The sequence below is a fragment of the Phaenicophaeus curvirostris genome, chromosome 17 (genome assembly GCF_032191515.1).
Source record: "Phaenicophaeus curvirostris isolate KB17595 chromosome 17, BPBGC_Pcur_1.0, whole genome shotgun sequence".
NCBI lineage: Eukaryota > Metazoa > Chordata > Aves > Cuculiformes > Cuculidae > Phaenicophaeus > Phaenicophaeus curvirostris.
Genome location: NC_091408.1, coordinates 4,598,944 through 4,612,714, shown reverse-complemented (window position 1 = coordinate 4,612,714; position 13,771 = coordinate 4,598,944). Strand labels below are relative to the sequence as shown.

The window sequence follows — 13,771 nt, the reverse complement described above, 5'->3', positions numbered from 1 at the left end:
GACGGGACAGGGAACAAGGCCATCAGCCCCAAATCCTGCTGGCTCCATGGGGAGCAGAAGTAGAAGAGAGGCCCCTCTCCTTTGTCAGCCTCCACCTCTTTTTTTCTAGGCTGCAGAGCTGGCCTGGCTGGGTGCAAGCTCACCTTCACCAGGATGTTCAGCATGGCACCAGGGTAGGAGATTGTCACCTTCGGCTTCTTGGCATTGGTGGACTTGATGACAAAGTTCTCTGGGAAGCTGTTAGGAAGGACACACCAAATCCCATCGGTATCCAGCTCCAGAGGTCTCCTAAAGAAAGGAAGGAAGGAAGTTTACTAGCAGAAGCAGAGTGGATGGTAGGCGAGGATTGGCTCTGTGTCCCCCCATAAATGGGGAGGCAGCCTGTGACAACCACATTCTGGTCCCTCCTGCAAACCAAACCCTCATAAACACAGAGAAAACCACAGCAGCATCAGAAATGTGAATCAAAGAACCATGGAACAGACTGGGTTGGAAGGGAACTCAAAGCCCATCCAGTTCCAACACCCCTGCCATGGGCAGGAACACCTCCCACTGGATCAGGTTGCTCCAAGCCCCATCCAGCCTGGCCTTGAACACCTCCAGGTCCCACTGCTTCGGATGCAGCACAGGACACTGTTGGTTTCTGGGCTGTGAGCACACATTGCCAGCTCACATGGATCTGCTCCTCCCCCAGCACCCCAAGTCCTTCTCCTCAGGTCTGCTCTCAATCCATTTAAGCACAAGAAAAAAAAACCCACAGCAGTGTCAGATAACTGAATCTGCAGTATGTCCTGCTGAAAGTTCAGCTGTTTAACATGCTCCCCTGCCTGTCCTCAACTCAGACAACCTTTCTTCAGCAAACACTCACCCAATCTGCTCGATCAGTTCCCTCGCCTGGGTGATGATATTCGCTCCTGTGAAGCAAACGATGCCAGCCATTTCCATAGAATACCAGCGAGCTCTGCAAGCACAGGACACAAAGTGAAGAGCATGAAGTCCTCCGTCCCAAATGCAGCTCCTCCCAAGAGCAGGAGGACATCCAGAGGAAGAAGGACAAGAGACATCAGCACCAGCCCTCAGTAGGTTGGTCTCATTGCCCTAGTTACAATGCTTCAGAAAAGCTGGAAACCCACTAACAAACAAGGTTCCTGTCACTTCACTTATTCCCAAAGCTTAAGGTATAGCAGGAGTCTCCAGGATGAGAAGTCATCGATAGTAGCAAGAAGAGAGCATTACAGGCAGCAACCCCTTTCCTCCTGGTGCTTCAGAAGTAGATGAAGCAAGTGGCAGGACAATCTCAGTTTCCTCTGGAAGACCCAGCACCACCTGTGGGAAGACTCACCCTTTCCGCATGACGTAGCCATAGAAAGAGTTGAGGATGCACTTGTGGGCCAGCTGCAGGGACTCATAGAGAATTTCCATGTTCTTGCAGCGTTTCACTTCAGAGGCATCTCCCGTCTCTACCGCAGCAGAGAGCTTCTTCTTCCACACCTGCAAGCACAGGCAGAGTCAGGATAATCCCACCCATCCCAGTGGTACCCAACTCTTTCCCTTCAATCTGGTGCAGCATCACAAATCTAGAATAGCATCTTTGCCAAAGATCAGTGGTGCGAGCTAAATCTTCCTTTGAGGAGTTGGCCAGAGGCTCTTGGCTACATGGTAGGAGGGACCTTCAGCACCAACCATAACCCTAACAGTGATGGTCCCAATTCATCCTGTGCCAGCAGCGCTGCCACCTGCATCAGCTGCGCCACACGTACACAGGCAAGAACCAAAGCCACCACCTGCAGCAGTCGATGGTGTCTGGCTAAACAGCAGAACCACCTGCGTAGGAAAAGCCTTGGCAGAAGAGGCAGCTGGGACTAACCACAAAGCAAATAACTCGTTAATTAACTCCCCCAGAGGCAGAGTGCCAGGGCCTTCTCACTGCCTTCTCCAAAAATAATGACACTGCCACTCCAAGAATCACACGCCCTGGTCTCCTCTAGCATGAACCTCAACCAGCAGAGAACTGGAATGTCCTCCTGGAATCAACTATTCCTCAGCTCCAGGTCTAGACCTTGCTCCTCAGCTTGTCTCTTTTCTTCACACAAGGAGAACATGGTGAACCTTGCCAGGCCAGATACATCAGAACAGAGACCAGCTGAGGATTTCCTAAACCCAGAGAAAACTGGAGATGCAGCTTTGTTTCTGACAGCCCCACAGCGGCTGTAAATGCTGCGGCAGCAGCTGCTGAAGATTTCGCAGAGAGAATCATAGAATTGTGAAGGTTAGAAAAGCCCTCTTGGCTCATCCAGTCCAAACATCAGCCCAACCCCATCACGCCCACTAAACCACGCCCCGAAGTGCCACTTCTACGTGGTTTTTGAACCCCTCCAGAGAAGGAAGACTCCACCACTGCCCTGGGCAGCCTCTTCCATCCCTCTTGAAGGATGTTCACCCTTCCTGGAGGACTGTTTCCCAAGGGACTCTCTCAACCAGTGACCTGAACAGGCCAAAGTCTGCTCTCCACAATCCCCTGGTAGTGGTTTTGTTGCCTCCTCTCCTTTCTTCATCAAGACTCAACACCTCTATCATTTCCTGGTCTCCAACCATTTCATCTCTCTTGAACACAAAGGCTGAGTAGAGCAACCGTTTAAGGCTCAGGTTTTCAGTGAGAGACGAGAGGTCCCCAGGCCTGGCAAGAGAAGTTGAACCAGAAGTAGAGCTCGGTACCTTATGCAGCCCCTTGAACTCGTAGCGGCGGTCCCTGAAAGCTCGCACCGTGTCCACATAGAAAGAGTTCTCTCGCTGGCAGATGGTGGTGACTCGTTCCTCCACCTTGGTGACGTGGATCTTCTTGTACGCCTTGCGGCAGTAATCTGGTCAAGGAAAGACAGAGGGATGGGTGCTCCACCACGGACAGGGGGACAGGCACAGCATGGACAGGGAGACAGCCAAGCATCAGACGTGGGAGAGTGGGGAAAATCATGCTGCAATGGGAGGGGAAGGAAAAACATCAGCATGTGGAGAAGCAGCACTTCCGATTTGGAGATGCAGGGACAGAAATAAACTCATAGTGCTGCATGTGTGGCCCATCCACAACACCAGGCTCTGCCCCCAGCCATCTGGATGGTTCTGCTGAACAGCATCCCTCCAGGTGATGGGAGAACATTGCTGCCCGTTCATTAACGGGCTTTAATTAGCAGCCTGTCAAAAAATGGAGCCAAGCACATTTCAGCTCACATTCATGGCTCTCAATAGGCAAAAATGAGAAACGCTGACACAGGCATCAGGGCTGGGCTCCTCTCTGGGAAGCACACAGGAGCCTGTGGGGATCCTGGAGAAGGTCTGTGCGAGCCCAGACCTGCTCTGATGGCTGTGGGGTTCATCCCAAGGGTCATTAATGGTAAGCACCACTCAGCCCAGACTGCAAAACCACCACTGATTGCAACATTGCTTGGGTCTTTTTTTTTTTTTTACCTGCAAGCCGCTTTTTCTCGTACTTGGCCTGCTCTTCCCGGGAGAGCTCATGGAAGGCGCGGGGGGCTCCATCGGGGAACAGGGGAGGGAACTTCTCCGACTCCAGCTGCTGCTGGATGCGGTGATATTCACTGCGGCTGGCGGGCACTGCAGAGGAGGGAGGCTCTCAGATCCCCAGCGGAGGGGCTGAAATTCCTCTCCATCTCCGTGGGTCGGACCGCACGGTCCTTTCTGTACTTACTGAACTCTCCTCTCCACTGCCAAGTCATGCGGCGCTGGCAGTTGGCCCCCGGCTTGTTGAAGTCGCAGGCAGCGCACGTGGCCTCATCCACCATGGCTGAGGGCTGGACACAAGAAAAGACACAGGAGCGTTACAATAGAGGGGACAGCTCTCCAAGTGATGGCTCAGACCAGAACAGGCACTGCAGGGCAAAGGTGGGAACATCTGAGAGAGCACTCAGCGAGTTCTCCTGTCCAGAACCCTTCAGGAACACAAAACTCACAAAACCAATAGCTGTTTCTGGTCAGAGTCCTAGCTAAAGTTGTAGCTCAACCTCCGCAGACCTGGCACCTATGGTAGCTTGGCTGAATTTCCCACCCAGGCTGATATGATCCTCCAGCCCCGAGCAGAAAGTTCACCCCTTGCTGTTGAGGGGATCGAACATAAGGGAACACCGAGGTCACCCAAAAGCCAAATTAAAAGAGAGGAGGTTGATGTTACCCACCTGCAGCCTGTTGGTCAGAATGATGTTGGGGTACATGGCCCCTACGTCAAGATGATAGATCAGGGGACACTCGATCCTGTTTGGAACATCCTTCAGGGAATTTAATTTGGCCTTGATTTCATCACAAACCTGCAGCAAGATGGTAAGATGAGAAGAAGTGAAACTCAGAGGAAGAAGTTCATGAGTCAAATACTCATTGAATTTGTCCTTTACTCCTGCCCAGGGACACGAGCCACTGATGCTGGGGACCAAAGGAGCAGTATGAGGGCCCCCTCAGCCACCAGGACTCTGGGATTTGTTTTGGACCCCCAAGGCAGGCTTTATCTGTAGGGGTGCAGGGAAGGTGAAAGCAGCTGCTTCCTAAAGGTTACTCAATCAAGGACCTTTTCAGTGCAAATGTGTTAAATAAGACAACAGAGAAGATCAGAAGTCCCCAGTCACTTATGGATGATGTCCTCCAGGAAACTCTAGACTCGGCTTTGGAGAGGGGCAGCCAGCACTTGGTAGATAAGAAGCAGGGAACAGGAAGAATGTATTTGTGCTATCTGAGGGGTCTGTCTTCTCACTAAATCCCTTTGCAGCACCCTCAGAGCTTTGCTCCTGATAGAAACTGCAAGGGGAAAGAAAGCAGGACCACATCCCTCAGCTGGGACAGAGACCCTGGGTCCCCAGGCTGGGTAGGAGGGTCCTGGCTGGGGCCACTGGAGGCAGCAGCTACTTAAAACATCCCTTAACACCACCTCCTCTGCAGGTACCCAGTGCTGGGCTGCTTGGTCCCTCTCTGCTGCATAAAATGAGCCAAACAGGCACTTTAAAGCTGCAGCCACAGTCTGGCAGCTCAGCCCTCCCAGCCAAGCCGACAAACCTCCTGGAAGTTGGTGACTTGATCGAGTGGCAAACCCTCCTCCTCCTCGATGGCGTGCCGCAGCGTCTTCTCTACATGCTGCACCAGGTAGTCAAAGGCAGCAGGATTCTGCAGGGTTGTGAGGACAGCACTGAGACCACAGGCAGCCGTGCTTGGCCACAGGCCATGTCCCTGCCTGACTTATAGAATCATGGAATGGTTTGGGCTGGAAGGGACCTCAAAGCTCATCCACTGCCAAGGGAAGGGACACCTCCCATTGGATAAGGTTGCTCCAAGCCCCATCCAACCTGGCCTTGAACACCTCCAGGGATGGGGCAGCCACCACTTCTCTCCACTGCTGTCAGCAAGGTCTGGTTTGCTTCCAGTGATACCTAAGACACTTGCTCTCCCAGGGAAGCACAGTCACTTGGAAGCCTCTTCCCATCCCTTCCCAGCCCAGCTCAAGGTCTCCTGAAGCACAAGTACTGCCCAAGCCCAGCAGGGACACACAGGAGATGCACAGGAGGAGCAGAGGGTGGTTCCTCACCACTTTGCTCCACAAGGACAGGCCTTGCCTGTGTGGCCCCTCACCATTTTGAAGCGGCAGGGGATGTCGCTGCGGAAGACTCCAGACTCCAGTGCTTCCACATGACCTCCCACGTACGTCTCTGAGTCCAGCACATGACCATCTTCTGTAAGTTTGTTGAATTCCTGCTCCTGCTTGTTGGGGAAGATGATGTTGGCGTGATATGCCTGAACCATCAGCAGTGCCTCACACAGCGTCCCAGATCCTTTCCTTAACACCTGCAGGAGAGACAAAGGTAGTTTTAAACTCCAAAAGAGGAGATTTAGATTAGGTACAAGGCAGAAATGTTTTGCTGTGAGAGCGGGGAGGCCCAGGCTGCTCAGAGAAATGGTGGCTGCCCCATCCCTGGAGGTGTTCCAGGCCAGGTTGGATGGGGCTTAGAGCACCCTGATCCAGTGGGAGGAGTCCCTGCCCATGGCAGGGCGGTGGTGATCTTTGAGAGCCCTTTCCAGCCCAAACCATGCTGTGGTTCAGCCAGAGGTGGTGCACTAGTGCTGTGGGGCCTGGCCTGGCCTTACAGCTACACCAGAGAGCTGCACAACCATCCTCCCTACAGCTGACAACAGCCACCAGAAGATCCAGCTTTGCAGGACCACGACTGCAAATAAAATTGGCTGAGCATGGAGCATCAACCATATGTTCTTCCTCCACCTGCACACCACCAGCCCTTGGGCCTCGTGTTCTTAAGAGGCTGTGGAAAGAAAGAAATAGCTTCCCAATCCATCTTCCTGCCCTCTCTGACATGGATGGGAAGGTGTCCAGGAATCAGCTCCATGGCCAGAGCATCCCTGCAGCACGAGAGACGTGGCTCTTCACCCAGCAAAGAACTCATCACTTGAATAGCACACCCACCTCATCAGGCTCCATCGGAATGATGGTGCACAAGGCGAAAATGAAAGGGTGCACGTACTTCATGTACATGTAATAGGTAGCAACAGCATCGGACACTGAATAGGTGGCCAAGGTCTGTGGAGAAAGGTGAGAGGCAAATAAATCCCAGTTCCATGTGGCAGAGCAGCTCAATGACAACAATCTCTCATAGCTTCTTGCTGGACATGCTCATATGAGCATAATGAGAGTGGCTCAGGTTGCCCAGGCAGGTGGTGGAGGCCTCACCCCTGGAAACATTCAAGGTAAGGTCAGATGGGGCTCTGAGCAACCTGATCTGGTTAAAGATGTCCCAGCTCTTGCAGGGGGGTTGGATTGGATGACCTGTAAAGGTGCTTTCCAACCCAAACTATCCTATGATATCAGCAGGAAGAAGGGAAAGGTGTAATTCGCCTTATCCTGGATCGTAAGGAATAATCCATTTGTTTCCAGGACATCATGCTCCAGCTCTACACACACAGCGATATGCCAGCTTTGAACAAGAAGCGGGGAGGATGTGCTCATGGCACAGGTGCTGCCCTGTTTGGGCACCAGGAGGGTGCTCCAAGACTTCAACAGAAACAACACTTGGAGCACTAAGTTTGTTTCTGGTCCCTCCAGCAAATCATGGCTCTGTGTGGTATTTCAGAGCGAGGTGGTGCCTTCCACCTCACACTGACCTAAAGAAATACAGAGAATACACAGCGCAATGCTGGCGTGAGAACCACTACAGAGGAATCCAGCCCTCGCCAAGAGCTCAAATGTTTAAGGAATCTGCAGTTTGGAGAGACAGATGGAGTTCTCTTCTCAGACCCACCAGGTTAAGGTAGAACTTAACGGTTCAATGCCATTGCAGCTGCTTTAAGGTTTGGTTTCCAATTGCTCAGAAGGGAAGGAATACCTGAGGCTCCTCCGTAGCCATCCGGCACATCTCTTCAGGGTCCAGCTCCACTGGATCGTAACCCAGTTTGGCTTTAGCTGCTGCTTTCAGGTTGTGACTCCCCACTGGGAGGTAACTGTCTCTCTTCACCCACCTGCAAAGAAAGAGGACACGACCAGTTTGTGCAGAGGAACCAGCCCTGCCCTTCCAAAACGGGCGCAGGCTTGTGAAGGGGACCTGACTCCCACAGAGGGCAGCTGAGAGCCAAGCATCCCAGCACAACCGAATCAGAGGCTGCTCAGCTTTAGCCAGTTAAATCAAACCCCACTCTCCCCAACGTCTCCATTGTTCACATTTGCTACCTTCCAACCCCACCAGCAGCTTTGAAATAAACATTTAAGGAACTCAAGCCAAAGTAGCTGTAGGTGTCTTATATAAACCCAAGAGATAAAGACACAGGTATAGGGCAGAGGGGCAGCATTTGGTACCTTAGACAGTCCATGTGGATGCACTGGGACGCTTTGTACTCCCCCTGGCTGTCCTTCTGAAATCCAATTTCCTGATACATATCCATTCCGTGAGCTGCTGCTCTTGCTTCCACAAAGGGCCTGGAGAAGGAGGCAACGTGAAGAGAAGAACAGAATAGCCATTTCCCTTCCATTTCCACCTACAGCTTTGCCACTGCTTCATTACAAACCACCTAAAGAATTCCTCGTGTGATGTGTCTGAGGTATCTGGCCGTGGAAAAGCTTCCTGCAGGGCAGGGCTGCAGCATGACCCAAGGCCAAGCTGCTTGCATCCTGCACCAGGAGATGACTCTCATGGCTCCTCCTCCCTAAGGCTTGCCTGCACCCCTCTCCCCACTCTCTGAGGCTGGACTCATCCACACACCAACATTGCCACCTTGACAAGGGTTTAAAGCAGCTCAGCCAAGTGGATGGGTCTCTACGGAAGCTCATGCTTCCAAGCCAGTGACAACAGGATTTGGTGAGGTGCTCAAACTGGCCAGACAGTCAGCACGGATCACACACCACCATGTGAGCTACGAAACGACATCAAGGCCGGTTCCTGACCCTGGCCCATAGCTCAGATGGCACCTACGCAGCTGAGCTTTCATTCCTGAGCTTACCAGTCAAAGAAGTCTCCGTTGTACGTGACAATGATGGTGGGTTTGGTCTCCTGAACATGTTCAAACCACCTCTGGATTAAATGAGCCTAGGATGAAATGGAAGAGAAGATAGACATACAAAGCAATTTCATCTCCTCTGGGGAGAGGTGGTGGATATAGAACAATAAAAACACAGAATTATTTGGATTGGAAGGGACCCTTACAGGCTGTCCATACCAACCCTCTGCCATAGCCAGGGACACCTCCCACTGGATCAGGTTCCTCCAAGTCCCATCCAACCTGACCTTGAGCATCTCCAGGGACAGGGTAGTAATCAACTACTCTGGGCAACCTGGGACAGGGCCTCCTCACATGCATCATGAAGAATTTCTTCCCAAGTTCTCATCTCGATCTCCCCTCGTTCAGCTCAAAATCATTCCCCCTCATCCTATCGCTGCACAGCCTGATCAAAAGCCCTTCCCCAGATTTCCTGGAGCCTGCCCAGGGCTGCCGCACCCATCACGACTCTAGCAGGGCCACCTGCCCAGCAATCAGCTCTCTCTGGCCAACAAGGGCCCCAGGCAGGTAAAAGGTCTGCAGGGAAGAGTTGACTTACTTCATCTGGTTCATTAAAGACACAGAATGGACCCTCATACTCTGGCTTGGGAGTAAACTCGAAGTCTTCTATATCCTCCGAGACAATCTCCCTGTTGGTGATCAGGTAGCCCTAGGGAGGTGACAAGAAGGTAATCGGGAAGACACAGCTTGCAGGCAACCCAACAATGCTGTCCAAACAATAGGACATCTTCCTCTTGACAACCAGAGCTTTTGTCACAGGGAAGAACTGTTTGGGAGTCATTGCTGCCCATCAGCTGTGGAGGGCATGGAAAGACACCGTGCGACAGCAGAGCCCCTGTGCTCCAGACCCTTGCCCAGCTCCATTCCCTTCTCTGGAAACACTCCAGCCCTTCAATGTCCTTCTTGGAGTGAGAGGCCCAGAACTGACCCCAGGATTCAAGGTGTAGCCTCAAGAGCACTGAGTCCAGAGGATAATCCCTGCACTGCTCCTGCTGGCCACCCCATGGCTGATCCAAGCCAGGATGCTGTTGGTCTTCCTGGCCATCTGGGCCACTGCTGGCTCATGTTCAGCTGCTGTTGACCAGCACTCCCAGGTCCTCCTTCGCCACACAGTTTTCCAGCTGCATTTCCTCAAGCCTGGAGCGCTGCCTGGGCTTGTTGTGACCCGAGCGCAGGACCTGGCGCTTGGCCTCGTTGAACCTCATCCCGTTGGTCACAGCCCACAGATCTAACCTGTCCAGATCCCTCTGCAGAACCTCCCTGCCCTCCAGGATATAGACACTCCCACTCAGCTCAGTGTCATCTGCAAATTGAACTGGAGGACAGAGAAAACCACTCTGCTGTCCCTTACCTGCCCATCAATCATGTAGGAGATCATCATGATCTGGTCTGTCTCTGCATCAGGGAACTTCAAAGGGAGTTTGGTAGTTTCGATGTCGAAGGCAAGGACAACCGGATCCTGCGCAGGACCAAACCCATTAGGAAATATTCTAAAGCTGACTGGAAGTTGAAGAGTGATTCCCATTAAGCCCAACAAGCGATCCACACCCTCCCCAGTAACCATTCAGTGCTTTATCAACCCCAAAATCACCCCACAAGCCCGGAGACAAAGCTTTTCCCCTACATCAGAACCAGCTCCTCAGGGCCGCGCACCCGAACAGAGCGATGCCTGCCCACTCAACGCTCACCGGTCGCTCCACGAGGTCGTCCCGGCGGGTGATTTCGGGGGGGTAGGTGCTGCCGCGGTATCTCACGTTGTACCAGTGAGCCTGCCAAGAGAGGAGGGCAGGCAGCGCCTGACTGCAGAGCCACCTCCTCCAGTCCCTCCTGTCCGGCTGCTGGGGACCGAGCTGTGCGATGTCAACCCAGCCCGGAGCAAGGCTCCAACTGTGGCTGCGCATCAAGCATCTCAATTCTCTGCATATCATTAATTAAGGAGAAGGCAAAGCCATCCAGAACTGAGCTTTACACATTAACTCATCACCACTGACACCCTCACAAAGCTCCTGGAAAGAAAATATTTCTTCCCTGGCAGCAGGAAAGCGAAGCTCTTCCAGTTTCCCTGTTCCTTACTCACCACGTGGATCTTGAGGTCGATGGAGAGGCGAATGTGGTAGGGTACGTCATACTCCCGCATGTCCACGATGTTGTCCATCTGGTTGGCAACCTTCCTGGAAGCACCTTCCTCATCCATGCTCAGGCTGCCTCCGCTCAGAGCGCTGCAAGGAGAGGACGCAGCCGCCTTACCGGAGCACACATCCACAGGCATCGCTAAGAGACAGCCAAGGGAGTCTCATCATCAACACGAGAGACTGAGCGGCTGGCATAAGGAGAGTCCCCACCTCGACAGCATGGCCGTGTAGACATCGCTCGCCTGGTCTCGCTCTCTGTTTTTCCTCACAGCAGGAGAGATCTCCTTCCGCACCTTCACCAAGTCATCCACCGTGTTGAAGGACAGCTTGATGTAGTTCCTCTTCAGGCCCACCAAGTGGTTTGGCTGCAAAGCAGCAAGACAACGCAGGCTCAGGGGGACGAACACTGAGGGATGGCCACCACGAGAGGGTTGGAAAGGCAGAGCAGGCTGATACAGGTGGAAAAATAGGCCAAAAAAAGAGGTGCCAATGGTGGGAGAGTCAAGCACAGAGAAGAGACCCTAGTGGTGTGTCAGGAAAGAGAGCAAGAGCCGCACTGGTTCACAGCAAGCACCCAGTCAGCCCTGCTGCCCTGGGACCACTGGAGGGATGCACCCTGGAAAGAGGAGGAACCATGAGCTGCATCTCCTTTCAACAGTACCCTCCCCTGCTCCAATCATTCTTTAATTCATAGAATCATAGAATGGTTTGGGTTGGAAGGGACATTAAAGCCCACCCATTTCCACCCTCACTGCCATGGGCAGGGACACCTCCCACTGGATCAGGGGCTCCAAGCCCCATCCAACTTGGCCTTGAACACCTCCAGGGATGAGGCAGCCACAGCTTCTCTGAGCAACTTGTTCCTGCAGTTAAACTTGGACATGTTGAGGAAAGCCCAAGGAGAGGAATATAATTACTCCTGAGAAGCAATCAGCACGCCCTGACACATTTCTGATGGGCACCACAAGCAGCACAAGGAGAGAATACCATCAAGCATGTTGTTCCACTTCACTGCTCTGTCCCTTCCCACCTCACCGGAGCTGTGCAAGGCCCCAGATTCCTCCACTACACAAGAGCAGCAAGGGCAGAGGATACAGACCAGGTCCAAGTCTTCTTTGGGGACAGTTTCCAACTTTGCAATCTTCCCTTGGAACTTCTTGGAGAGGAAGGAGGACACTTCTCGCTCACAGCCCTGTTGAGTGATGCAGAGGCTGAGCAGCACGGCTCTATCTGATAGGAGAAGACCATCCCAAAGCAGAATGCCCAGTAGGTCTTGACTCCCCAGGACCTGCTGTCCCCCTCCTTAGGGACTTCAGCCCTCCCAGGGGCCCCTCCTCACCTTTTGGGTAGCAATGTAGAAGTAGGGCTTGTAGGGCAGTGCCACCTAGGAGACAGTAGATGACTGTTGGCAGTAGGTCCCTCTATGGGGATCCCACGCCTTGCCCAGACCCCTAGGGACTTACCTTGAAGCGGCTCCCATCTTCCTGGATGAAGTAGTAGTCCACAGCGCTCACCGACCGCCGGTCCTCATCCAATACCTCCGTCTGCCCGTGGGCATCAAGGGCTCAGCAGGATAATCCACCACTCCCCAGCCCTACTAGAGGTGTCCCAGAGGGACACCCACCCCTCTTCTGGTCACCCACCCCTCCCCAGGCCCTATCGGGGCAGGGGAAAGGGCCTCGGGATCACCCACCACCCCCTGATCCTACCAGGAGATCTGCCTAGGAGTCACCTACACCTCCCGAGGTCCTAGTGGGGGTTTCCATATGGACACACAACCAGGCCAGCCCCTAATGGGGGTCTCTTCACGGATCCCCTACCCCTCCCCACATCACTCTCCACACTAGACCCAATCGGGGGGTCTTCCTGGAGCTCACCCACCCCTTCCCAGCCCTTACTAGGGTTCTCCTCATGGGACACCCACCCCTCCCCGGGTCACCCACCCCTCCCAGTCCCTACTAGGGGTCTCCCTGGGCCCTACTGGGGGTCTCCCCATGGGACACCTGCCCCTCCCTCAGTCACCCACCCCTCTCCATCCCTACTAGGGGTCTCCCTGGAGCTCACCTACCCCCAAAAAGGCCCTACTGGGGGTCTCCTTGGAGCTCACCCACCCCTCCCAGTCCCTACTAGGGTTCTCCCCATGGGACATCCATCCTTCACCAGGTCACCCACCCCTCCCAGTCCCTACTAGGGGTCTCCCTGGGCCCTACTTGGGGATCTCCCCAGGGGACACCTGCCCCTCTCCAGGTCAACCACCCCTCTCCATCCCTACTAGGGGTCTCCCTGGAACTCACCTACTCCCTACCTAAGCCCTACTGGGGGCCTCCTTGGAGCTCATCCACCCCTCCCAGTCCCTACTAGGGGTCTCCCTGGGCCCTACTGGGGGTCTCCCCATGGGACACCTGCCCCTTCCCCCGGTCACCCACCCCTCTCCATCCCTACTAGGGGTCTCCCTGGAACTCACCTACTCCCTACCTGAGCCCTACTGGGGGCCTCCTTGGAGCTCACTCACCCCTCCCAGCCCTTACTAGGGTTCTCCTCATAGGACACCCACTCCTCCCCGGGTCACCCACCCCTCCCAGTCCCTACTAGGGGTCTCCCTGGGCCCTACTGGGGGTCTCCCCATGGGACACCCACCCCGGGCCCAACCAGGGATGTCCCTGAGGGTCACTCACCCCTCCCAAGGCCCCCGGAGGGTCTCCCCAGGCCAGCCAGCCACCTTTACCGGGGGTTCTCCCCGGGGCCCACCCTAGCACCCCCCCCCGGCCCCGTACCGGGTGCATGTTGACGAGCCAGCCCGTGCGCTCGCCGGGCTCCGCCGGCCGCTCGAAGCCGAACAGCGCATCCAACCTGTCCGTGCGCTGCGAGCGCTCCAGGCGCTTGAGAGCGGACAGCGCGGGGCCATCGTCCCTATCAGCCCCCCCGGTCCCGGCTCCATCAACCCCCCCCGCCCCGTCCCGGCGGCCCCGGCGCATCCCGGTCCCGCGGCCGCGGATTTCCCGCGCGGCGCGCGCTTCCCGCGGAACCGCCCCGCGCCGAGAGAACCAATCAGAGCGCAGCCCTCCCCACCCCCGCGGGGAGCGCCCGCC

General features: G+C 54.7%; 1 protein-coding gene across 1 annotated transcript in view; it reads right to left on the bottom strand.

The window, feature by feature from the left end:
* The window catches only part of POLE (DNA polymerase epsilon, catalytic subunit), a 28,778-nt gene extending 15,121 nt beyond the window's left edge, over positions 1-13,657 (bottom strand). The window contains exons 1-22 of the mRNA XM_069871247.1: positions 13,457-13,657; positions 12,146-12,226; positions 12,022-12,066; positions 11,782-11,874; positions 10,893-11,047; positions 10,628-10,769; positions 10,239-10,319; positions 9,902-10,009; positions 9,089-9,199; positions 8,494-8,579; positions 7,853-7,972; positions 7,386-7,518; positions 6,470-6,583; positions 5,623-5,835; positions 5,053-5,160; positions 4,188-4,316; positions 3,704-3,806; positions 3,463-3,609; positions 2,716-2,861; positions 1,343-1,491; positions 869-961; positions 144-288 (exon numbers count right to left, since the gene is read on the bottom strand). Of these exons, the coding sequence (XP_069727348.1) occupies positions 144-288; positions 869-961; positions 1,343-1,491; positions 2,716-2,861; positions 3,463-3,609; positions 3,704-3,806; positions 4,188-4,316; positions 5,053-5,160; positions 5,623-5,835; positions 6,470-6,583; positions 7,386-7,518; positions 7,853-7,972; positions 8,494-8,579; positions 9,089-9,199; positions 9,902-10,009; positions 10,239-10,319; positions 10,628-10,769; positions 10,893-11,047; positions 11,782-11,874; positions 12,022-12,066; positions 12,146-12,226; positions 13,457-13,657 (2,703 nt within the window). The remainder of the gene's footprint in view (positions 1-143; positions 289-868; positions 962-1,342; positions 1,492-2,715; positions 2,862-3,462; positions 3,610-3,703; positions 3,807-4,187; positions 4,317-5,052; positions 5,161-5,622; positions 5,836-6,469; positions 6,584-7,385; positions 7,519-7,852; positions 7,973-8,493; positions 8,580-9,088; positions 9,200-9,901; positions 10,010-10,238; positions 10,320-10,627; positions 10,770-10,892; positions 11,048-11,781; positions 11,875-12,021; positions 12,067-12,145; positions 12,227-13,456) is intronic.
* Between the last annotated feature and the right edge of the window lie 114 nt (positions 13,658-13,771).